Here is a 24,890-nt window from a genome sequence, read left to right as displayed (position 1 = left end):
ATACTTGATATGTAATCAGCACATTTTAAGATTAATTCTCCTATATTAAGATTTTAAGATTGCCCTATATTAATACTAAGAATCCTGATAAAGCAGGCAATCAAACATATTTGGTGCAAAAACCAGTGAAAAGTAAAAATGTAATTTCTGACCAAAAAAGAGGAGTGACCTACAACAGACTGCTTGGTCTTCATCTGCACCATCACAGCAGTCAGTCTGGAAGTTGCAAACTGAACTCATTGGAATGCAGTGGCCTGTTCCACAAGCGAATGTTGAAGGCGAGCAGGAGTCTGGTGAAGGTGTCACTTCGCAGTCATTGAATTGCAAACTATCCAGGGCTAAGAATCCTGCTTTGCTGTGCACAGACCCTACAAATGTAACCTGCAGAAATATAGGCATAGCAATGAGAAACCGAGTAAAATGTAATGATAGCTTTGCAGTGAAATCCAAGATATCCCCTTAAACTCGTAAAAGTCTTTCAAACAGTTGTATCTTGTTGAATGAGGTGCAACTGCAATTTTAACAGCACGCTAACTTCATAAATACGTTTAAATACCCTCATTATATTTACTGAATGTCAAATTTCTCCATTACAACAAATTTTCCATATTTTCAAAATATAAATCTTTTAAATGTTTGCCATGATGTGGAGATGCCGGCTTTGGACTGGGGTGAGCACATTAAGAAGTCTTACAACACCAGGTTAAAGTCCAACACCTGAGGAAGGAGCAGTGCTCCGAAAGCTAGTGATTCAAAACAAACCTGTTGGACTTTAACCTGGTGTTGTAAGACATCTTACTGTTTTAAATGTTTGTTCATGATATGTTATCTTCCAACTTAATCTAATGTTTCGGCATCTCTAAAAAATTAAAATGAAAAGTAGTTTACTGGCATTAAGAATAGTTCAGTGTAAATTGGTTGTTTACACAGCTTGCTGACATCACCGCTGTGGACACTTGAGTGATCCCCTAAACTTGGCACCAGAAATAAAAGTGGTATCAAGAGCGGAGGGAGGTCCAAACCACAGAGATCACAAGGTCTTTATGAACAGCATCATCCATATCCCAATAACAGGTCTTAAAATATAAATGTGATTCTGTTTTGTCTCTGGTGAGATCAGAATGCGAATTTGGATGAGGTACCATGGTGGTGATGTAATAATATAATCGCTTATTGTCACAAGAAGGCTTCAATGAAGTTACTGTGAAAAGCCCCTAGTTGCCACATTCCGGTGTTTGTTTGAGGAGGCCGGTACGGGAATTGAACCTGCACTGCTGCCTTGTACTGCATTAAAAGCCAGCTGTTTAGCCCACTGTGCTAAACCAGCCCTGTGCTATCATGCTGACTAAGAAGCAGCCTGAGTTTGCTTTCCAGCCATCCCTTAAAATATATGTTTTTAAAAATTCATTTATGGGATGTGCACATCACTGGCTGAGCCAGCAGTTATTGGCCATCCCTAACTGCCTTGAACTGAATGGCTTTTAAGGACATTGAAAAGTCAACCGCATTGCTGTGGATTTGGTGTCATGTGTAGGCCAGTCCAGGTAAGGACGGCAGATTTCCTTCCGTAAAGAACTTTATTAGCGAACTATTGGGGTTTTTACAGGAATCAACAATGGTTTCATAGTCATCATTTGAATTTAAATTTCAGATCATATTGTGTTAAATTTTACCATCTGCCATGGTGGGATTTGAATCCAGTTCCCCAGAGCATTAGCACTGGATTCCAGTGACAATACCATTAATTTGACAACTCAACGCCAGATTTTGCTCACAATGTATTTCAGTCCATACTCAATAATATGTTTGCCCCTCTAATTATTTTGCGGCGGTTTTACCTCTTTGACAGATTTAATCAACTCCTCTAAGAGTTAATACTGCTGAATCACATTATTGTAATCCTTTTGATTAATATTGCAATAGCTGCTCCACATACATTGAACAAGTTGGATGAATGCCAGAATACACAGATGCTCGAATATGCTTTCCAGCAGCTCTGCTTTGCAGAACATTTCCCGATGTTTCTCTAAAATAACAGACAAATTCATCTCCATCTGCTTTCAAATCTCAAGATTTCCAAGAGATCACACTCATTCCCCAGCGTGGAATATTTGTTGTAATTATCCCTCTGTACTTCATAAATCAGCTATGTCACGAACAGAAAGCAAAACAGGCAGCAACAATTCTGCAGCAGTGTTTTTTGAAAGGTTCATCACCTCCATTCAATTGGATGCTATTTTTGCCTTTTAGGCTGCTGGTTAACTTAACTTGTTTTTGCCGCTTGCAATAGAATTATGACTTCTGTTACCAAGTTTTTATTGGGGCTGGACTGACTCCGTCTGTCTTCAGAACAGATTTATTGCAATCATAGGTAGTTTGGCAAGCCGACCTTTGGGGCTGAAGACAAAGGGAGAGCAGTGAAGGATACAAGAGTGAGGAGGATTAATTGAGAGAAGAGAGAAAAGTGCAAGAATCTATATCACAGAATCATAGAACCCCTACAGTGCAGAAAGAGACTATTCGACCCATCAGGCCCCCTACCCCCGTAATCCCACTTAACCTTTGGACATTAAGGGTTAACTTAGAATGGCCAATCCACCTAACCTGCACATCCTTAGACTGTGGAAGGAAACCGGAGCTCCCGGAGGAAACCCATGCAGACACGGGGGAACGTGTAAACGCCACATGAAATGAAAATCGCTTATTGTCACAAGTAGGCTTCAAATGAAGTTACTGTGAAATGCCCCTCGTCGCCACATTCCGGCGCCTGTTTGGGGAGGCTGGTACCGGAATTGAACTGTGCTGCTGGTCTGCCTTAGTCTGCTTTCAAAGCCAGCGATTTAGCCCTGTGCTAAACCAGCCCCTAGTCACCCAAGGTCGGAATCGCACATGGGTCCCTGGCACTCTGAGGCTGCAACACTAACCACTGTGCCACCATGCTGCCCAAAATCTGAAATGGCTCTTCAAACAATTCTACATGCACCTCAATTTCATTCAGGAAATGAATGTCAGACATCGTGGCTTCATTAAGGAGACTGCCGCTAAACTATATCATCTAGTGCAAATGGAACCATAAGACCATAAGATATTGGAGCATAATTAGGCTATTTAGCCCATTGAGTTTGCTTTGACATTCAGTCATGGCTGATATGTTTCTCACCCCATTCTCCTATCTTTTGCAAATCACATTAAATCTGTATCCTTTTGTTCGTGAACCTTTTACGAGCAGGAATAGTTTCTCCCTAAACTGTGCAGAAGGCAGTGTAGAGCTTCAAAAGGACATAGACAAGATGGTCTCCCTATCTCCTCTGCCCAGCACACTCATGATTTTGAACATCTCTATCAAATCACTCTTAGCCTTCTTCTCTCCAAGGAGAACAGTCCCAACCTCTCCAATCCGTCCTCATAACTGAAGTCTCTCATCTCTCGACAAATTCTTGTAAAACTCTTCTACACCCTTTCTATTGCACTCCCATCCTTCCTCTAGTGTAGCACCCAGAATGGCACACAATATTCCAGCTGAGGTCTAATGATGTCTTGCATAATTTCAGCATAACCTCCTTGCTATTGTACTCTATGACCCTATTAATAAAGTCCAGAATATTAACTGCTCTCTTCACCTGTCCTGTCACCTTCCATGATCTGTTCACATATACACCCACGTTCCTCAGATCCTGCACCCCCTTAAGAATTTAACCCCTTATTTTATATTGTTTGTCCATGTTCTTCCTACCAAAATGGATCAACTCATGCTTCTTTGCATTGAACTTCATCTGCTACCTATCTGCCCACTCCACCATCTTGTCTATGTAATTTTGAAGCTCTATACTGTCCCCTTCACAGTTTACAATACTGCCAAGTTTTGTGTCATCTGCAAACTTTGAAATTGGCCCCTGTACACCAAGATCCAGTTCAGTAATATATATCAGGAAAAGCAAGGATCCCGATATGGACCCCTGGGCAATGCCATTATAAACCTTCCTCCAGCCTGAAAAATATCCATTGACATCTTTGCTTCCTATTATTAAACCAAATTTGTATCCGCATTGCTACTGTCCCTTTTATTCCAAACTCGCGACCAGCATTTCCTCTGGGTAGATTGAGCAATAAAACTTAAGTAAAATTCAGACCATTGGGTTTTTAGTTGGTTTAAGTTTCATGTCAATGCAACAGATATGAGTTACAATGAGAAGTGGATGAGCATCTGTTCGAGGTGCACAGCAGAATGCAATAAATACCTATTATTAAGCAGTAACAGCAAACTCTTAGCACTCTGAAAACATTGATAGCTGGACTGTCACATGAGGAGTGGCTAAATCAGTTCGGATTATATTCACTGGAGTTTAGAAGAGTGAGAGGGGATCGCATAGAAAATTACAAAATTCTAACAGAATTAGACAGAGTAGATTCAGAAAGAATGTTTCCGATTGTGGGGGAGTCAAGAACTAGGAGTCTGAGGTGAGGAGAAAGTTTTTCACCCAGAGAGCTGTGAATCCATGGAATTCCTACCATAGAAAGTAGTTGAGGCCAAAATGTTGTGCAATTTCAAGAAGGAATTAGATATAGCTCTTGAGTTTAAAGGGATCAAGGGATATGGGGGAAAGGCAGGATCAGGGTACTGAACTTGATGATCAGCCATGATCAGAATGAATGTCGGAACAGTCTCGAAGGGCCAAATGGCCTCCTTCTGCTTCTATTTTCTATGTATGTTTCGATGTGCATTTCTATTCCTGTGAATAAATTAGACCAATTTTACCTGAAATTGACTCAAGGAAGTAGGCAGTCCTACTTCTCCTTTGATCCATTGGTTTTCAGTTGGTGTCTGTTCTTCCCACAGTATTGTTTCTCCCTAAAGGTTACAGCATGATAATACTTGAAAATGACATTGAGGTAGTGGCATATTATTAAACATGATGATAATCTCTGTTTTCTTTGCTCTGGTTGCTTACTAACTACTTTTAATTTTAAACCAAATGTAGAAATCAACATCAGGATTAACAGTAATTCAGCAGTGCTGGGGAAAAAGACAATTCTATTTGACGCAGTTGCTTTGTGGATATGTTGTGGGAATTAGTCAATATACTCATTAGTACCTTTGAACAAAATTTTATTTCTTCCATTTTAACATAACTATGCGCTTGTGTTTTTACTGATAACTGACTCATATATCAGAGGAATTGACAGACATATGATTGGCCAGTATTCTACTGCTCTTCTATCAATATAGAGTTGTGTGAAATTTCTAAGGTGAAATCATTTCCATTGTCGTTTTAATAGTGTGTCTTTAAAGTCAAAGAAAGAAAGGGAGTTTAACTGCCTTTTTGATATAAATGGTAAATACAACCCGATAGACATTTCCAGAAATAGGTGCAACAACGGAACACCGACAGAAGGTGAAAAGGAGGTGAATTAAAATCAATCAGAATTGTTTGTACTTGAGCTTCCTATTCCTCAAGTTCCCAAAAATTCATTTTTATCTGCTTGCTAAAATAAGCATTATTTTGACTCACCTCATGGGTTTGTAAAAATACTGTAAGTACATTTTTGCCACTGATTTGGTAGAAGAATTCAAAATGGCAACTTTGCCCAGAGTTGTGGCGCACAGAACTATTAAAGAGAGCAGTCCGGGAGAATGTGATATTATTGGCTTCTATCCAAATAAAATGGCCTGTGAATAAAAATGAAGCAGATTTTTACATAAGAACATCTAAGAGGAAGGAGTAGGCCGCACAGCTACTCAACCTCCCTCTGCCATCCAATAAGATCATGGCTAAACTTTCATAACAATTCCACTCTCCTGTCCTCTCCTCATGTCCCTCAAATCCCTTCGTGCCCAAAAATCTGTTGATGTCTCAATTGAATATTCACAATGTTTGAGCATCCTATAACTCTCTAGGTAAATAATTCCAAAGATTCCGAATTCTCTGAGTTAAAATCTTTTACTCAATCCAAAATGGCCGATCTCATATCCTGGAATTATGGTCTGCTTGTTCTAGATCTTCGATCAGGAGAAACTACTCTCAACATCTACGCCTCTGTTAATCAAAAATACATCAATTCAGCAATAATGACCTGCGCATTACTAATTAATGGCATTCAGAAGTCAGTAAATTCAGGACTCAAGTTAGTGCACTATTCCCAGCCGCTGACTGCCCTGATTCATATTGCTGGAAATGGGGGAATGATTCTCTTAAGTGCATAATGCTCGTGAAAAAGCAAGCAAGGATATTGATAGCATTTTTGTCCGTAATTGTTTTATTTGTTGGATTCTGTTCTCTTGGTTATAGACATCAAGGGTTAAAAGCTTGCCTCCCATGAAACATCCATCAAATGTCTTTGGGATATCTATTGAATTCTATTATCTCTCCAAATTGTCAATTTTTAAAACTATACAATATATGCATGTTAGATTTTTCAAATACAAATTACCTTTAACAACAACATGTTGCCCTTGATTAATCCATACATTTATAAATGCTCTTAACTTAAATCACAAATTCTTCAGCGGGAATTTTCCCGTTCTGTCATGGTGGGATCCACTGCGGTGGATGTGACGGCCCAGCTAAAGATCCACTGACTTTTGGCAAGATTCGATGTTCCCAGCAAAGGGTGAGTCAGGAAAATCCCACCCTTAGAGTTTTCTTTCAGACTATAGGCTAATTTGTCTTTAATTTATCTTTCTTTTTTATGTTCTTGACATTTTAAGGAGATCACTAAAAGTCTATGATTACTGTAAACATACTACAGAGCTTTAATAACACTGTCTCATGGTGTATTCCAATTTACAATGTTGTTTTGTATTTATTACCTCGCCACAGATGAGGAAGAGTTTTACCAATTTTTTTGCCCGCAGACTGAAATCGCAATGGGTGCGATCAAACAGCCTTGTCATGCCCAACTCGGGACGCAATGAGGCCAGTAAATGTCACGAGAGGCCTCCCATGAGATTTTCGATACGCAGAATGCCTCGCAAACCCTCACTCATCATGATCCAGATTTACATATGTAAGATGTATCTTGATAGGCACATGAACGGGCGGGGAATAGAGGGATACAGATTGTTTGGGCAATAAGTAGAACGCTTAAATAAGGAATCTGGATCGGCGCTGGCTTGGTGGGCCGAAGGGCCTGTTCCTGTGCTGTAATGTTCTTTGTTTTAAGTGAGAGGTTAGGCTCACTTAAATATGTTGGCGCCCGATGCTGCCAAGGCCCGGAATCGAACGCCCATGCCTGCCCCTCATCCTTTCCTGACATACTGAAGTCTGACTCTTTCTGGAATGTTTTAATGAGGCACTGTAACAAAGAAACAGCAGTGGCCCATTTAGTATCTCAAGCCTGTTCCGTCATTAAATAAGGTCATGGCTAATCTGTGGTTTAATTACATATACCTGCTTTTGTTTCATATCCCTTAGCACCTAAAAGTCATCAATCGCAGACTTAAAATTAACAATTGACTCAATGGCAGCCACTACTGAAAGCTCTGACTGTAATCCTCTGGCTTTATTCCCCTAGTCCTTCCACCTCCACCTTGCTTTATGAATGTACTTACTGATTTGTCAATATCTAAGTTTATGTTAGTTCTATATTTGCAGTCCTATTTAAAGTTTTATATATAAATTACAGTTTATTAAAATTTCTGCAGTTACCCAATGAAGAGTCCGTGCTGTGATCTTTCAGCGGAGCAGTGCCGCTTGAAGAAATACTGTTAGCTTGTACGTGCAGCCATGAAACAACGTTTTGAGCCTCTTCAGAGTGCCATCCACATAGGTCAGATTCAAAATCACAGGTTGGAGCTAAAGTAGGAACAAAAATGGAGGAATCCATTAAAATTCGACAAGTCACTGCAAGAAGCTCGAGTCAAGAGTATAACCATTTCGCTAACAGTTGGAGTCTTGAACTGAATATACTACCTTACTTGCTAACTAGCTTTCAAATTTTTGTTTAATTTTTATACTTTCAAGAAACAAAATCATAGATAGGCTTATGCAACTCTCCAAATTTGTGACTTTAATTTCATTGAATCAGAGACAAACACATCACAGAAGGAGGCCGTTTGACCCATTGGCCGCAATTTTCCTGCTGTTCACGCCGGTGGGATCTTCTGGTCCTCCCATGTGCGTTTCCCGGCAGTGAGAGGCGCATTCAAACCCCATTGACAATGGCGGGACAAGAAGATCCCACCACTGGCCAATGGCTAGTGGCCAATGTGGAAAATCCCATCCATTGTGTCTGTGCAGCCTTTTTTAAGAGTAATATCTGTAAATACAATGGCCCAAACATTTCCTGTGACAGTGCAATAAGTGGTATCCAGCATTAGCCAGACTTGTCCTTAATGTAGTGTCCACAGTATTGTGTTGCAAGTTAAGTGTGAGATGGAAATTGTGTGGGGCCCTCTCTGTTGCATTGGGAACCTGGTTGAACAGAGCAAGCAAATGGGGAATAATACTCTGCATTTGGCAATTGTATTAGTTAGTTGCCTGGGAGGTTGACTGGCAGTAATTAACACTGATCACTTTTACTTAGGAACTTAAGAGCAGGAGTAGGCCACTTAGCCCTTCAAGTGGGGTGGCATGGTGGCACAGTGATTAGCACTGCTGTCTCTCAGCACCAGGAACTCAGGTTCGATTCCATCCTTGGGTCACTGCCTGTGTGGAGTTTTCGCTTTCTCCCTGTGTGTGCGTGGGTTTCCTCTGTGTGCTCTGGTTTCTTCCCACAGTCCAAGGATGTGCAGATTAGGGGGATTGGCCATGCTAAATTGCCCCCTAAGTGTCCAAAGGTTAGGTGGGTGTGATGATATGATCTGCATACTCGTCTGCCATTGGGCCAGAACGTCGGCTTACCATTGGCCCTGGTCGGTCATGTGCCTCTCGACCGATTGGCCGAGAGGCTGAGTTAACCACGCCTCTATCAACGAGGTATAAATGCTCAGAAGCCTGACGATCGTCCCTTTCCACTGTAGACGATCGCCAGGCTGTGTTCTAGTTAATTAAAGCCTGACATTGGTAAATCACTCGCCTCACGTGCAATCGATGGTGCATCAATTTAATTAACTACAACTTTGAAGATGGAGTTCCGCATCAAGCCCGAATGCCTCCGCATCAGCCCGCAAACTCCGAACTCTACAGAACTTTTCAAACTCTGGCTGACTTGCCTCGGAGGGTTCCTGGCATCTACAACCAGCCCCCCCACCGGGGCACAGAAGCTGCACGTCCTCCACTCCAGCGTGGGTATTGACGCTTACTCAATAATCGAAGACGAAACAGATTATGATGACGATATACAAAAGCTAAAAGGACAATTCATCAAACCGATCAACAGGGTATTCGCTCGACATCTGCTGGCCACCAGAAAGCAGGTCCCCGGTGAGTCTCTAGACCAATACGCCCGGGCCCTCTGTGCCCTGGGGAGAGGTTGCGCCTGTGAAGCGGTGTCCGCTACAGAGCACATGGAGCTACTCGTCAGAGACGCTTACGTGGCTGGGATGCTGTCTCCCGTGATCCGCCAGCGGATGCTGGAAAGAGACGAACTCAGTTTAACGGAGACGCTGACTCTCTCCGCCTCCCTGGAGGTCGCAGATCTAAGCGCTCGCACCTATGACCCTGGCCAGGCCGCCTCCTGGCACGCTTCCCACCAGCTACCCACCGCTCCCGGCCTCCCTCAGGCTTGTGCCGCGGGGCAACCCGATAAATCCGCGGGGCCCCGCTGCTACTTTTGTGGGTACGCTAAGCACCCTCGCTCGCGCTGCCCAGCCCGCTCCGCCCTCTGTAAGAGCTGTGGGAAGAAGGGCCACTACTCCACGGTCTGCCAGGCCAAAACGCTGGCTGCAGCGTTTCTGGAAGCTGCACAGCACTCTCCCCCCCTCCCCCAGGCCTCTGCAAACGGCCTGTGTGCCTCCCTCTCTCCTCCAGGGCCCCTCCAGCCGCTCCCGACTCGCGCCCCGCCGGCCGACATGCGCACCTCCCTGGCCCCTCCAGGCCTCTGCCTGCCCGCTGCGCATGTTTCTCCCCCCCGCCCCCGGGCCCCGGCGCCCGACCGGCTCGCCTCTCCGGGCCCCCCTGGTCCCTGCCTGCCCGCAGCGGCCCTGCTTCCCCCGCTCCCGGACCCCGGCTCCCCCCACCCCCGGGCCCCGGCGCCCGACCGGCTCGCCTCTCCGGGCCCCCCCCGGTCCCTGTCTACCCGCAGCCCGACTCGGCTACCCCCGCCCCCGGCCCCCCACACCCGGCCCGCGCGCCTTACCTCCTCCCACAGCTGATGCACCTAGCCACCGTCCTGGAGCCGGCCTGCGCGCCTCTCCGCTCACAGCGCCGGCAACGCGAGCTCCGCCTCCAGCGGCCACGAGGGCTTCCTGGGCGCCGCCATCTTGGGGTGCCGACCCCACGTGCGGGTCCTGGGCGCCGCCATCTTGGGGCCCCGACCCCACGTGCGGGTCCTGGGCGCCGCCATCTTGGGGAACAGACCTCACCTGGGGATCCTGGCCACCGGCTTCCACATCTGCCACGCAAGGTCCCTCCAGCATGGAATCGGACAGTGACGACGGATTTTCTCCACGGCTCGCGGCCGTTCACCCCACATATGGATCCTGGCCACCGACTTCCACATCTGCCACGCAAGGTCCCTCCAGCATGGAATCGGACAGCGACGACGAATTTCCTCCACAGCTCGCGGCCGTTCAGCTCGACCAGTCTCAGCCACGCACGCTCGCCAAAACGACTACGCTGATCCACCTCAACGGCCACAAGACGGACTGCCTGCTGGACTCCGGGAGCACGGAAAGCTTCGTTCACCCTGACACGGTAAGACGCTGCGCGCTCCCTGTCCATCCCGTAACACGCAAAATCAGTTTAGCCTCAGGTTCGCACTCCGTCCACATCACCGGGTGCTGCATCGCGGACCTCACGGTCCAAGGGAAGGTTTTTAAAAATTATAAATTTCTTGTCCTCCCTGACCTTTGCGCACCGGCACTCCTAGGACTGGACTTCCAGTGCAACCTGCAGAGCTTGACTTTTCAATTCGGCGGCCCTATACCCCCCCTCACTGTCTGCAGCCTCGCGTCCCTCAAAGTGGACCCCCCCTCCCTGTTTGCTAACCTCACCCCCGATTGCAAACCCGTCGCCACACGGAGCAGACGGTACAGCGCCCAGGACCGATCCTTCATCAGGTCCGAGGTCCAGAGGTTGCTGACGGAAGGGGTCATCGAGGCCAGCAACAGTCCCTGGCGAGCCCAAGTGCTGGTGGTCCGGACGGGGGAGAAAAACCGGATGGTCATCGATTACAGCCAAACCATCAATCGGTTTATGCAACTGGACGCGTATCCTCTCCCCCGTATCTCTACCATGGTAAACGAGATCGCGAGATACAAGGTCTTCTCAACTGTGGACCTTAAGTCCGCTTACCACCAGCTCCCCATCCGCGCGAGTGACCGACTGTACACCGCGTTCGAGGCTGACGGGCGCCTCTACCACTTCCTTAGGGTTCCGTTTGGTGTCACGAATGGGGTCTCGGTCTTCCAACGGGAGATGGACCGAATGGTCGACAAGTACGGATTACAGGCTACCTTCCCGTACCTTGATAATGTCACCATCTGCGGCCACGACCAGCAGGACCATGACGCCAACCTCCAGAAATTCCTCCAAACCGCAAAACTCCTTAACCTCACGTACAATAAGGATAAATGCGTGTTCAGCACCGACCGCCTAGCCATCCTCGGCTACGTAGTGCGTAACGGAGTGATAGGCCCCGATCCCGAACGCATGCGCCCCCTGATGGAACTCCCTCTCCCCAATACCCCCAAATCTCTCAAACGCTGCCTGGGGTTTTTCGCATACTACGCCCAATGGGTTCCCAACTACGCGGACAAGGCCCGTCCCCTCATGCAAACCACGACCTTCCCGCCGTCGACGGAGGCATGTCAGGCCTTTAGCCGCATCAAAGCGGACATCGCAAAGGCCACGATGCGCGCCATCGACGAGGCCCTCCCCTTCCAGGTCGAGAGCGACGCATCTGAAGTAGCTCTGGCGGCCACCCTGAACCAAGCGGGCAGACCCGTGGCCTTCTTCTCCAGAACCCTCCAGGCTTCCAAACTCCGCCACCCCTCTGTGGAAAAGGAAGCCCAGGCCATAGTCGAAGCCGTGCGACATTTTAGGCACTATTTGGCCGGCAGGAGGTTTACCCTCCTCACAGACCAACGGTCAGTAGCCTTCATGTTTGATAATACACAAAGGGGCAAGATCAAAAATGACAAGATTTTACGGTGGCGGATCGAGTTGTCCACGTACAACTATGATATCTTGTATCGTCCTGGGAAGCTCAATGAGCCTTCCGATGCCCTGTCCCGCGGTACCTGCGCCAGCGCGCAGATAGACCGCCTCCGCTCCCTCCACGCAGACCTCTGCCATCCAGGGGTGACCCGCCTATACCACTTCATTAAGGCCCGCAACCTGCCCTACTCTATCGAGGAACTCAGGACAGTAACCCGTGACTGCCACATCTGCGTCGAGTGCAAACCGCACTTCTACCGCCCCGAGCGCGCACACCTGATCAAAGCATCCCGCCCCTTTGAACGTCTCAGCATTGACTTCAAGGGGCCCCTTCCCTCTAACAACCGCAACATTTACTTCCTGGCGGTTGTCGACGAACACTCCCGCTTCCCCTTTGCCATTCCCTGTCCCGACATGACCACATCGACCGTCATTAAGGCCCTCCTCTCCATCTTCTCCCTGTTTGGCTACCCCGAGTACATTCACAGCGACCGGGGGTCCTCATTTATGAGCGACGAGCTGCGTCAATTCCTGCTCGACAGGGGCATCGCCTCTAGCAGGACGACCAGCTATAACCCTCGGGGTAACGGACAGGTCGAGCGGGAGAATGGTACCATCTGGAAGACCATACTACTGGCCCTCCGGTCCAGAGATCTCCCTATTTCCCGATGGCAAGAGGTGCTCCCCGATACGCTGCACTCTATCCGCTCACTGCTCTGTACTGCTACTAATCAGACACCTCATGAACGTCTTCTTGTTTTCCCCAGGAAGTTGTCCTCCGGATCCCCTCTCCCGACGTGGCTGGTCACCCCCGGACCCATCTTGCTCCGGAAGCATGTGCGGGTGCACAAGTCCGACCCGTTGGTGGAGCATGTCCAGTTACTCCACGCTAACCCGCAGTACGCGTATGTGGAGCACGGTCTCCCTCCGGGACCTGGCACCCGCCGGCGTGCAGCCCCCCCCACCACAGACCCCCCCTCCCCTTTTTCACCCCAGCACCCCACTCGGCTTCCCCATCCCTCATCCATGGCGTCTCCGCGGCCAGCTCAGGTGACGGAGACTACTCGAAGTCTATCGCTCCCGTACTCCAGGACATCAGCAGGACCATCAGCCGATCCGACGACACCTCCTCCACTACGGCGCTCGGCCAGGACGTCAAGGACCACCAAACGACTGATCGAATCCTTCTAGAGTTCTACGGTCCCATGGACTTCCTTTTGTAAATATTGTTATGTCTGGGCCAGTGGCAAGCCCCCAAATTCGACAAGGGTACGGAGAGAAAATTATTCTCCCGACGTCTACTCATATCATCAGTTCTTCCCCCCCCCCCCACCCCGGGTCTCGTTCACCCCCCCCCCCCCCCCCCCCCCCCCCCCGCCTTCCTTCTCCGTAAGGGGTGAATGTGATGATATGATCTGCATACTCGTCTGCCATTGGGCCAGAACGTCAGCTTACCATTGGCCCTGGTCGGTCATGTGCCTCTCGACCGATTGGCCGAGAGGCTGAGTTAACCATGCCTCTATCAACGAGGTATAAATGCTCAGAAGCCTGACGATCGTCCCTTTCCACTGTAGACGATTGCCAGGCTGTGTTCTAGTTAATTAAAGCCTGACATTGGTAAATCACTCGCCTCACGTGCAATCGATGGTGCATCAGTGGGGTTACAGTGTTAAGGTGGATTGGAGCTAGACAGAGTGATCTTTTGGGGCTCGGTGCAAACTCGATATGCTGAATGGCCTGCTTCTGCACTGTTAGGATTCTATGAACCTCCTCCTCCATTCAGTAAGATCATGGCTGATTTTATTGTGGTCTCAGCTCCACTTTCCTGTTTGTGCCCCATATCACTTGATTCCCTTGCCGAATAAAAATTTCTCTACTTCTGCCTTAAATCAATTCAATCTTCCATTACTTTCTGGGAAAGAAAGTTCCACACACCACTGACCCTTTGGGACAAAAGAAGATGGATGCTCTGTCCTGCTGCACCCGTTTTTTGGTGCGGCACACGCCTGCTGGCAGCGGGATTCCGTCCCGGCGGCCGGCCAATGTGGTTTCCCATTGTGGGCACCCTCATGCCTTCGGGAAATCCATGGGCATGACCGCACTGCCGGCGAAAAGGAGGATCCCGCTGATGGAGAATCCATCCCAAGGTTTCTGATCTCTCTTAAAAAGGAGGCCTTTTATTTTGAAACTATATGTAGCCTCAGATGTAGCCTCCTCCACAAAAGGAAACATCCTCTGATTAGCCACACTTTCAAGTCCCTTTAGGACCTATTAAATTTAAATATGATTACCTCTTATTCTTCCAAACTCCAATGGAAATAGTAAGAAGTCTTACAACACCAGGTTAAAGTCCAAAAGGTTTGTTTCGAATCACTATCTTTCAGAGGACAGCTCCTTCCTCAGGTGAATCCCGTTGGACTTTAAGCTGGTGCTATAAGGCTTCTTACTGTGCTCAACCGCGTCCAATGTTCGCATCTCCACACCAATGGATATAAGTCAATACTTCTTCAAGAAACAACCCCTTCATCCCAGGAATGAATCCAGTGAACATTCTCTGAACTGCTTCTGAAGTGATTATATTTCCCATGGTTCCCATGGTAATGGGCTGAGGACTCCTTATCCAACTTTTAAATACTGTCCCAGACCAAAATTAGAAGTTCCTGTGTTGTGTGCTGTGGGTGCAGCTTTACTTTTGAGTTAAAATAAATTTGTTTGAACCTTTATCATCATGTCTCTTTATCATCATAAACAAGGGGCTGGTTTAGCTCACTCAGCTAAATCGCTGGCTTTTAAAGCAGACCAAGCAGGCTAGCAGCACGATTCGATTCCCGTACCATCCTCCCTGGACAGGCGCCGGAATGTGGCGACTAGGGGCTTTTCACAGTAACTTCATTGAAGCCTACTCGTGACAATAAGCAATTTTCATTTCATTTCATTTCATGTCTCCTGGATTCTACAGAGATCAAAACTGCACACAATAGACCAGGTGCGTACTCACCAAGGCCCTGTACAAGTGTGATAAAACTTCCATTTGCCTTCCCAATCGTGTTACCAGCAACCAGCATACCAGATCCCTCAGTACCACCAAGTTCTTCAATCTTTCTCCATTTAAATAGAATACTGCTTTTTTGTTCTTCTTGCCGAAGTGAACGAGTTCACATTTATCCACTTCATACTCCATCTGCCAATTTTTTCCCAGACTCTTTGCCACAACTCTTTTTCCGGTATATTGATGACTATATCAGTACTGCTTCATGCCCTTGTCTGGACCTGGAAAAATTCATCAATTTTGTTTTCAATGTCCACACCTGCTTCACCTTCACATGGTCCATCTCCGACAAGACCTTTCTCATCCCTGACTTCTCTCTCTCCATTTCTGGTGATAGGCTATCTGCCAAAATTCATTACAAACCCATGGGCTCCTACAGCTACCTCGACTACACCTCCTCACATCCACTTCCTGCAGGGACTGCATTACATGTTCCCAATTTCTCCATCTGGCTCACATCAGTTCTGAAGGTGCTACCTTTCAAAACGTCGCTTCTGACCTGTTTTCGTTTTTCCTGAGCCAAGGTTTGGTCGACAGCGCCCTCAACTATCTCTGACTCATTTCCCACACTTCTGCCCTCACCCCTGTGGTGATATGCATCACTGTAAATACACAAGGGGTTAATGTAAATATACGTAGACTAGATAGACACCGGAGGGAGCACCAGAGACATCATGACACACAGACAGTCAACCAATAGGTCAGTAAGATAGGACATGACCAATGGGCATTCACAACTCAGAAACAGAGGTGACACTACCACAGGGGGGCATTACACCAACCCATATAAAAGGACACAGCACACATAATCTTCCTCTTTCTAGTGGAGACACTAAGTGAGTACACAGGGTTGATTCAACACATCACATGCACCACATGGATTGTAGCAGACTGGTTAGATAGTCTGAGTAGCTATAGCAGGATTAACAGGAGAGCCGAATCCAAGTAGGAGAATCGTTAACAGTTTAATAAATGTGTTAAAGCTATCTCCAAGTCTGAACCTTCCTTTGTCAGAATGCTCATCAAGGAAGCAGCTAATGCTATGTCAAGAGCATAACAAAACATGGTACCAGTGAGTGAACTGTTTAAATCCATATAGTTACAACTCAGCAGACAGTGACAACCAGCAACAGCAGCCAGGCAAGATGATGTTCGAGATTCCGGTTCCACAGCAGTTCAGGTACCAAGGCAATCTCAGTGAAAACTGGCGTGCGTTCAGACAGAGATTTGAGATCTACCTGGTAGCGTCCGACTTAGATGGCGTGGCCGATGCAGAAAAAAATAAAGCTTCTACTTACCATTGCGGGTCCAAGAGCAGCTGAAATCTTCCAGACCTTCAAATACTCAAAGGGGCAAAACAAGAGCAACTTCCAGGCAGTCCTGGACAAATTCCAAGAATTCTGCAAGGAGGATACAAGAAGAAAAGGTAAAAGAGGCGGAAAAACTCACCACGAGGTAGGCTTGCAGCAACAAACGGCAGTTTTGATTTGCAGCCATCTTGAAAAAGGAGCTGCACATGCACAGTTGCGCGAAGAGTGCACAGAACGGGAAGGTCCGTTTGCGCATGTGCAAGAAGCCACGCATGCGCAATTGCAAAAAAGGCCCCAAGTAAAGGAACAGTGATCTGCGCATGCGCAATCACTTCCTACGCTCTATGTCACACGCTTCATGACTGCAGAGGCCCCGGACCACGGCCACTTAAAGGGACATGTCCCAAAACAAGAAAAAAAAATTTAAAGCCTCAAAAACAGATTCTTTCACCTGGAACGAGAGCACAATGCCTGAAATTCGACCAGTAGCTGGAAGTACCCTCTGCAGAGCCCTGCAACAAGCAGTTAGCACCGCCCTAGAAGATGATATGGTCCTAGAAGACTACGACTCAGACGAAGATTTAATCTTGGGAGATGGCTACCCAAGTACCAAATCCGAACCGCAACTAGACGTGTTGTACATTGAAGACCCCGACGATGAGTTCTTCAGATTGGGGAATCTTCAGCGCAGCATGTATGACATCACGAAACGTGAGTGCAGGATTATGCTGCGGCCTGACGCCAAGAGACAGAGAGCGGTACAAGCCCACAGAGAGCGGCCTGCTACCACACAGAGAGTGGTCCACGCACCACGAAGAGTCCCCGACTCCACACAGAGTGGTCCACGCACCACGAAGGGTCCCAGCCTCCACACAGAAAGCGATGAAAGTCTCCACAGTGTGGCCAATGCACGACTCCACAGAAGGAGTGACACAAGCCTCCACAGCGAGCTCGTGGACAGACTCCACGATGGAAGGAACGCAAGACTCCACAGCACAGTCCTTGCATGAACAAGACCATGAGGGTCTAGCAATCTCCTCTGAGCAACCAGCAGCAGACGATGCAAGTCTGCCACGCTTAAGTGAACAACAGAAGGACTATGACAGTCTGCCATGCTCAAGTGTACAGCAAGCAGACTATGATAGTCTACTATGCTCAAGTGTACAGCAAGAAAACACTGAGACTCTACCCACTGGATGTGTGACAAATGACGACGGCATCCCACTTCCCATACAAGATGTGCAACGTGACAGACCTCATCTAGAATTACAGAGGCACTCGACAATCACAGTGAGACTTTTGGTCACTCCGGTGCCACCACGTTAATTCAAATCTCATCCGCTCGAGCCTCTCCACAAGCAAATGAATTCCTGAACGTTTTGACTCCGGACGTGTAGCATCAAGAAACCTCGGAAGATGCAAGTGAACCTGAAATGACTCCAGACGGGGAGCATCAAGAAACCTCAGCTGACTCAAGTGAACCTGCAATGACTCCGGATGGGGAGCGGCAAGAAACCTCAGCTGATTCAGGTGAACCAGAAAGGGCTCCAGACGGGGAGCATCGACAAGCCGAAACTGACTCAGGTGAAACAGACCAGACACCAGATGGGGAGCATCCACAAGCCAAATCTGATTCGAGTAAGCCGGACTTGACTCCAGACGGGGAGCGCCGCAGTTTCAGTGACGGCACGCTCAAGGAAACAGAAGATGCCACAAAGGACGCTGACACAAGTAACTGTGTGAAGGACTCGTATTATCCAGAGTGTGGTCCTTGAGAGCAGCAAACATGGCAACACAACCAACCACCACAACAACAACATCGACAACAAGCACGACAAAGCCAAAAACAATGGAACTGCGACTGGTACGACATGGTACAACTCTACAACTGAGGGACACGTTACTGCTCAGCTCAGTACAATGACATACCATGGCAGGACGATGCATCTTACCAATTCACGTTTGCTGCACAGGGCTGTTCGGGGAGGCTGGTATGGGAATTAAACCGTGCTGCTGGCCTGCCTTGGTCTGCTTTAAAAGCCAGCTATTTAGCCCTGTGCTAAACCATGACACACACAGAGGTGACACTACCACAGGGGGGCATTACACCAAAACATATAAAAGGACACTGCACACATGATCTTCCTCTTTCCAGTGGAGACACTTAGTGAGTACACAGGGTTGATTCAACACATTACACCCACCACGTGGATTGTAGCAGACTGGTTAGATAGTCTGAGTAGTTATAGCAGGACTAACAGGAGAGTCGAATCCAAGTAGGAGAATTGTGAACAGTTTAATAATGTGTTGAAGCTATCTCCAAGTCTGAACCTTCCTTTATCAGAGTGCACATCAAGAAAGCAGTTTATACTACGTCAAGAGCATAACAAAATAACCCCTTCTCCCCTTACTTTTCACCTCACCAGCTTCTGTATTCAAAGAACCACCGTCCGCCATTTCCATCAACTCCAGCATGATGTTACAACTAAAAACCCCCTCAACCCCCGGCAGCATTCTCAAGAGACCGTTCTTTCTGTGACCCTCTGGTTTACTCCTCTATCACTCCCACTATTTCATCCCCTTCCCATGGCACCTACCCATGCAATTGTCACTGGACTAGTAAACCAGAGACCCAGACTAATGCTCTGTGGACCCAGGTTCAAATCCCACCACTGCAGATGGTGAAATTTGAATTCAATAAAAATCTGGCATTAAAAGTCTAATGATGACCATGAAACCATTGTTGAATGTCGTAAAAACCTATCTGGTTCACTAATGTCATTTATGAAAATAAATCGGTCGTTCTTACCTGGTCTGGCCTACATGTGACTCCAAACCCACAGCAATGTGATTGACACTTAACTGGCCCCTCAAGGAGAATTAAGATGGGCAATAAATGCTGGCACAGCCTGCAACGCACAAGTCCCATGAACATGTAAAAAAAGTAACACCTGTCCTTTTACCTACACCCTCCTCACTGCCCAAAGCACCAGATACTCCAGTTAGGAGCGATTATTTGCACTCTTTCCAATTGAGTCCACTATTCGCTGCCCACAATGCAGATTCCTGTACAGTGAGGAGACCAATCACAGAATTGGTGACTGCTTTGCGGAAAACCTTCGCTCAGTCTGCAAGCATGACCCCAAACTTCCTGTTGCTTGTCCAAAGATTAGGTGGGGGGGGTTATGGGGTTACGGGGATAGGACGAAGGATTGCGCATAGATAGAATGCTCTTTTGGACAGTCGGTACAGGCGTGATGAGCCGAAGACCTCTTTCCGCAGGAATTCTATGATTCTAAGAACTGATTCATCAGCTGATGGTGGACGGTACGTGCTAATCAGCAGGAGGTTTCCATGCCCATATTTGGCCTGAAACCTTGAGACTTCATGGGATCCAGAGTCAATGTTGAGGACTCCCAGGGCAACTTCCTCCTGCCTATAGACAACTGTGCCACACCTCTGCTGGTGGGACAGGGATGGTGAAAGTGGCATCTGGGACATTATCCACAGGGTATGATTCTGTGGTGTATGTCTATGTCAGACTATTGCTTGACTAGTCTGTGAGACAGCTCTCCCAGTTTCTGGACAAGCTGCCAGATGTTAGTAAGGAGGACTTGGCAGGGTTGATAGGGCTGCATTTGCAGGTGATGTTTCCGGTGCCCAGGCCGATGCCATATGCCAGTTTTGTTCCTTTTTGTGGCTTGCTCATCCACTTCAGAGGGCATTTATGAGTCAACTACATTGCTGTGCATCTGGAATCACATGTTGACCAAACCAGGGTAAGGACTGTAGATTTCCTTCCATAAAGGGTGTTGGAGAAGCAGCTGGGTTTTTTTTAAAATGAACAATGGTTTCATGGTCATCTTTGGACTTTTAATTCCAGATATTTATTGGAATCAATTTCCACCATCTGCCATGGTGGGATTTGAACCCACGTCCCCTGCATCTCTGGATCACCAGTCCAGTGATAATATCACTCTGCCACCACCTGCCCATTGATAAAGTCTGGAATGTAATAATAGTCTCAGTAATGGTGACCATGACACCATTGTTGGTCATCAAAAAACCCCACCTGATTACTAATGTCCTTTTGGGAAGGAAAGTTGGTCTGAATGACATGTGACTCCAGACCCACAAAACTGTTGGGTGCGATTCTCCCAAAAGGGAACAACATATCCGAGCGAGCGCATTTAGCCGCAGGTTTCCCAGCTCTCTCAGTGCCGAGAAACACAGAACTTGTGTTGAATAAGGGGCCTGAATGGGGAACACATGGCTGAGGGCACACGTAATCCCGTTTTTTTACAGTTGGGAGATCTGCTCTCTTGAACGCCCCAGTGTAGTGCGAGATTGGGACACCATTTGGGGCGACCAGATCTATGAGGCCCTCAAAATGATCCCCAACCTTCCCACTGTCTCAATCGCACTATGGGAGGGTCCCTGACCCCTCTGCGCATCCCCCCAACACCCAAACCAGGCAATCCTGGGCGGGAATCTCCAACCCCCCGCCGGCACCAGAGATTCGGCGGGGGCGGGAATTGCGTCGCGCCCGTCGGCGGCACCCCCCCCCCCCCCCCCCCCCCCATCTACGGCCCGCAATGGGCCGAAGTCCCGCTGCTGTCCCTTACCGGCGCGACCAGGCGGCGCGAGCAGGCTCTGGGGTCCTGGGGGGGCACGAGGCAATCTGGCCCTGGGGGGTGTCCCCACGGTGACCTGGCCTGCGATCGGGGCCCACCGATGCAGTGGGGGCACCCTTTTCCTTCCACGTTTGCCATAGCCTTCACAAAGGCAGACGTGGATGTGACCCCCCTCCCCTGCGCATGCGCGGGGATGAAGTCAGCAGCCGCTGATGCACCGGCGCATGCGCGGACTTCTGCCGGCCGGTGAAGTCCCTTCAGCCCCTGCTGGCATGGCGCCAAAGGCTTTTCCCGCCTGCGCTAAACAGCCCCTGCCAGATCAAGCTGGCACCAGCAGTGCCAAGGCAAAACCATGCCCAAAGAGCATGCAGCTGGGGACCTCCAATCCCATGGGAGTCTCCCACGAATGCTATTAGCTCTGGTCCCTTTTGTAAAAGGGGAAAGATTTATACGATCTGAAGAGAAACCAGAGTGTACTCTGGTCCCTTTTGTGGGGACCAATGCTGACCGGCACTAGCCCGAGATCTCATAGGCAAAGGGGTTGAATCCCAAAGCATCAGATACCTTGGGAATCTGTACATTTGAGTGATGCCCACTGTCTCACTCTAATGGGCAGATTTGCCAAAAAGGGTATCCATCGATTATGGGCGGGAATCACATCGCAACGTCTCACTAGATTGCATTGAATCTCGCAAGGCATTGCGAGCCGGGTGGATCCCGGAAATGGGATCTCCCAGCTTTCCTCGGCTATGCTGTGCTGCTTTTCGGGCGCAACGTAGCCTTTGGATCGAGCCTGCGGTTGACTCTTAACTCTCTTCTAAAATAGCCTATAAAAGATAACAGTAAGAAGTCTTACAACACCAGGTTAAAGTCCAACAGGTTTGATTCAAACACGAGCTTTCGGAGCGCAGCTCCTTCCTCAGGTGAATGTGCGGCGGCAGAGTCTTTCAGCGTAGTCTGTGTTGTAGGTCGACTTGAGTTTGTGATCTGTAGCCCTTTCGGGATCTTGTCTGCTTTTTTGCATCTTTGTAGAAACTTAATGTCAGTGTCTATATGCGCAATCTTCCTGGAGATCCTCTCCACTTTGAGCCGCCAGTTTGCGGTGACACTCAGGTGTCATTCACCTGAGGAAGGAGCTGCGCTCCGAAAGCTCGTGTTTGAATCAAACCTGTTGGCTTTAACCTGGTGTTGTAAGACTTCTTACTGTGCTCACCCCAGTCCAACGCCGGTATCTCCACATTATAAACGATAAGAGAGAGGAAAAAATAGACATTGGACCACTGGAAAATGTGGCTGGAGAAGTTGAACACATTAGTTCCTGTCAGATGAACATAGAACATAGAATAAGAAACAAAGAACTGGCAGAGGAATTGAATAGTTACTTTGCATTAGGCTTCACGGTGGATGCCAGAGTTATAAGAGAATCGGGGGCAGAGATGAGTGCAGTGGCCATCACTAAGGAGAAGGTTCTGGGGAAACTGAAAGGTCTAAAGGTGGATAAATCACCTGGACTGGATGGACTACACCCCAGGTTTCCAAAAGAGATAGCTGAGGAGATTGTGGAGGCATTGGTGGTGATCTTTCAGGAATCACTGGAGGCAGGAAGGATCCCAGAGGACTGGAAAGTGGTTAATGTAACGCCTCTGTTTAAGAAGGGAGGGAGGCAGACGACGGTAAATTATAGGCCGGTTAGCCTGACTTCGGTCCCTGGAAAGATTTTAGAGTCCATTATTAAAGTTGAGATCGCGGAGTACTTGGAAGTGGATGATAAAATAGGACTGAGTCAGCGCGGCTTCGTCAAAGGGAGGTCATGTCTGACAAATCTGTTAGAGTTCTTTGAGGAGGTAACAAGGAATTTAGATAAAGGAGAACCAGTGGACGTGATTTATTTAGATTTCCAGAAAGCCTTTGACAAGGTGCCGCATAGGAGACTGTTAAATAAGTTAAGAGCCGATGGTGTTAAGGGTAAGATCCCAGCATGGGTAAAGGATTGGCTAACTGGCAGAACTAAGAGAGTGGGAATAACAGGGTCTTTTTCAGGATGCCAGCCAGTGACTAGTTGTGTGCCTCGGGGGTCTGTGCTGTAGCCACCGAAGCTGGCCACTTCTCGACATAAAATGGAGAATTGAAACACATGCAGGGAAAATTGGACAATGTCAGAAAGGCAAGGAGGTTGCAGAACCTCTCTGTGAAGAAACCAGACAGCATAGAAACTAGCAAGTTTGCATACTAATTGAGCGATTCCCGGTGATTCCCGGGCACAATGGACACAGCAATTAGCTGCAATAGAAACATTCTATAGCAGGTCAGACTTCTCGGCGCCAACGGAGTCTGAAACAAAAGGACACAAATAAGTTATAGAAAGAACCGCCCCGCGATCGAGGAACAGCCTCAGTATTGGGGGGATTCGTATCAATCGATTGGGATGAGACCCAATCGATTGCCAGTGAGTTATGGGTCCGCCCAAAAGGGCGCGAAGCCCCTGGGACCTATAAAAGTAAGGTCCCAATACGAATTTGATCTCTTAGCCGGCCTCTCTCTCTTAGCTGGCCCTCCCAGCAGAACACCTTTGCAGCAGCTCACTAAGAACTTGAACGTGAGAAGGAGAGGCCTGGCCAATTGCTACACCAACAAGTAAGTGTCATACAACGCCCGCTATGAGAATAGACACTCCTGACCCCTTTAGTCCACACCAACTGGAAGCCTGCGGATCCAGGACAGAGCAAGAGGCTATTGTTCCCTGATCCGGCAGTTCCCTTATTCCAGATAAGTATTGGCCTAGTAGTGGTAGGAATAGTTTAGTCTTAGTATTACATGCATGAGTAGTAAATAACTGTGTAATAATAAACGTGTCTTGTTTGAACTTACTAACTGGTGTATTGAGTCATTGATCTGAACTTGAACTTGAATCTCGTGGCGGTATCATAAAGATACCTGGCGACTCTAGAGCTTAGGAATAAAACAGAGCCAATTGAGTGTTAAGCACACTCACCCTGAATGAGCAAAAGAGCTGGGACAACAACTTTTCACAATATACATTAATGATCTGGAAGAAGGAACTGAAGGCACTGTTGCTACGTTTGCAGATGATACAAAGATCTGTAGATAGACAGGTAGTATTGAAAAAGCAGGGGGGCTGCAGTAGGATTTGGACAGGGCAGGAGTGTGGGCAAGGAAGTGGTAGATGGAATACAATGTGGAACAGAGTGAGGTTATGCACTTTGGAAGGAGAGATGGAGGCACAGACTATTTTCTAAATGGAGAAATGCTTAGGAAATCAGAAGCACAAAGGGACTTGGGTGTCCTTGTTCACGATTCTCTTAAGGTTTACGTGTAAGTTCAGTCGGCAGTTAGGAAGGCAAATGCAATGTTAGCATTCATGTTGAGAGGGCTAGAATACAAGACCAGGGATGTAATTCTGAGGCCGCATGTGGCTCTGGTCAGACCTCATTTGAAGTATTGTGAGCAGTTTTTGGCTCCATATCTAAGGAAGGATGTGCTGGCCTTGGAAAGGATACAGAGGAGGTTCACAAGAATGATCTCTGGAATGATGAGTTTGTCGTATGAGGAACGGTTGAGGACTCTAGGTCCGTTGGAGTTTAGATGGATGAGGGGGATCTTATTGAAATTTACAGGATAC

At 47.7% G+C, this 24,890-nt stretch overlaps 1 protein-coding gene across 1 annotated transcript in view; it reads right to left on the bottom strand.

The window, feature by feature from the left end:
• The window catches only part of malrd1 (MAM and LDL receptor class A domain containing 1), a 499,008-nt gene that overhangs the window by 394,502 nt on the left and 79,616 nt on the right, over positions 1–24,890 (bottom strand). The window contains exons 6-9 of the mRNA XM_038796452.1: positions 7,647–7,793; positions 5,511–5,668; positions 4,757–4,849; positions 174–381 (exon numbers count right to left, since the gene is read on the bottom strand). Coding sequence (XP_038652380.1) covers positions 174–381; positions 4,757–4,849; positions 5,511–5,668; positions 7,647–7,793 — 606 coding nt within the window. The remainder of the gene's footprint in view (positions 1–173; positions 382–4,756; positions 4,850–5,510; positions 5,669–7,646; positions 7,794–24,890) is intronic.

The sequence above is a fragment of the Scyliorhinus canicula genome, chromosome 5, assembly GCF_902713615.1.
Source record: "Scyliorhinus canicula chromosome 5, sScyCan1.1, whole genome shotgun sequence".
Lineage (NCBI taxonomy): Eukaryota > Metazoa > Chordata > Chondrichthyes > Carcharhiniformes > Scyliorhinidae > Scyliorhinus > Scyliorhinus canicula.
Note: the sequence above shows the minus strand (reverse complement) of the source record. Positions and strands in the feature narration are given on the sequence as shown.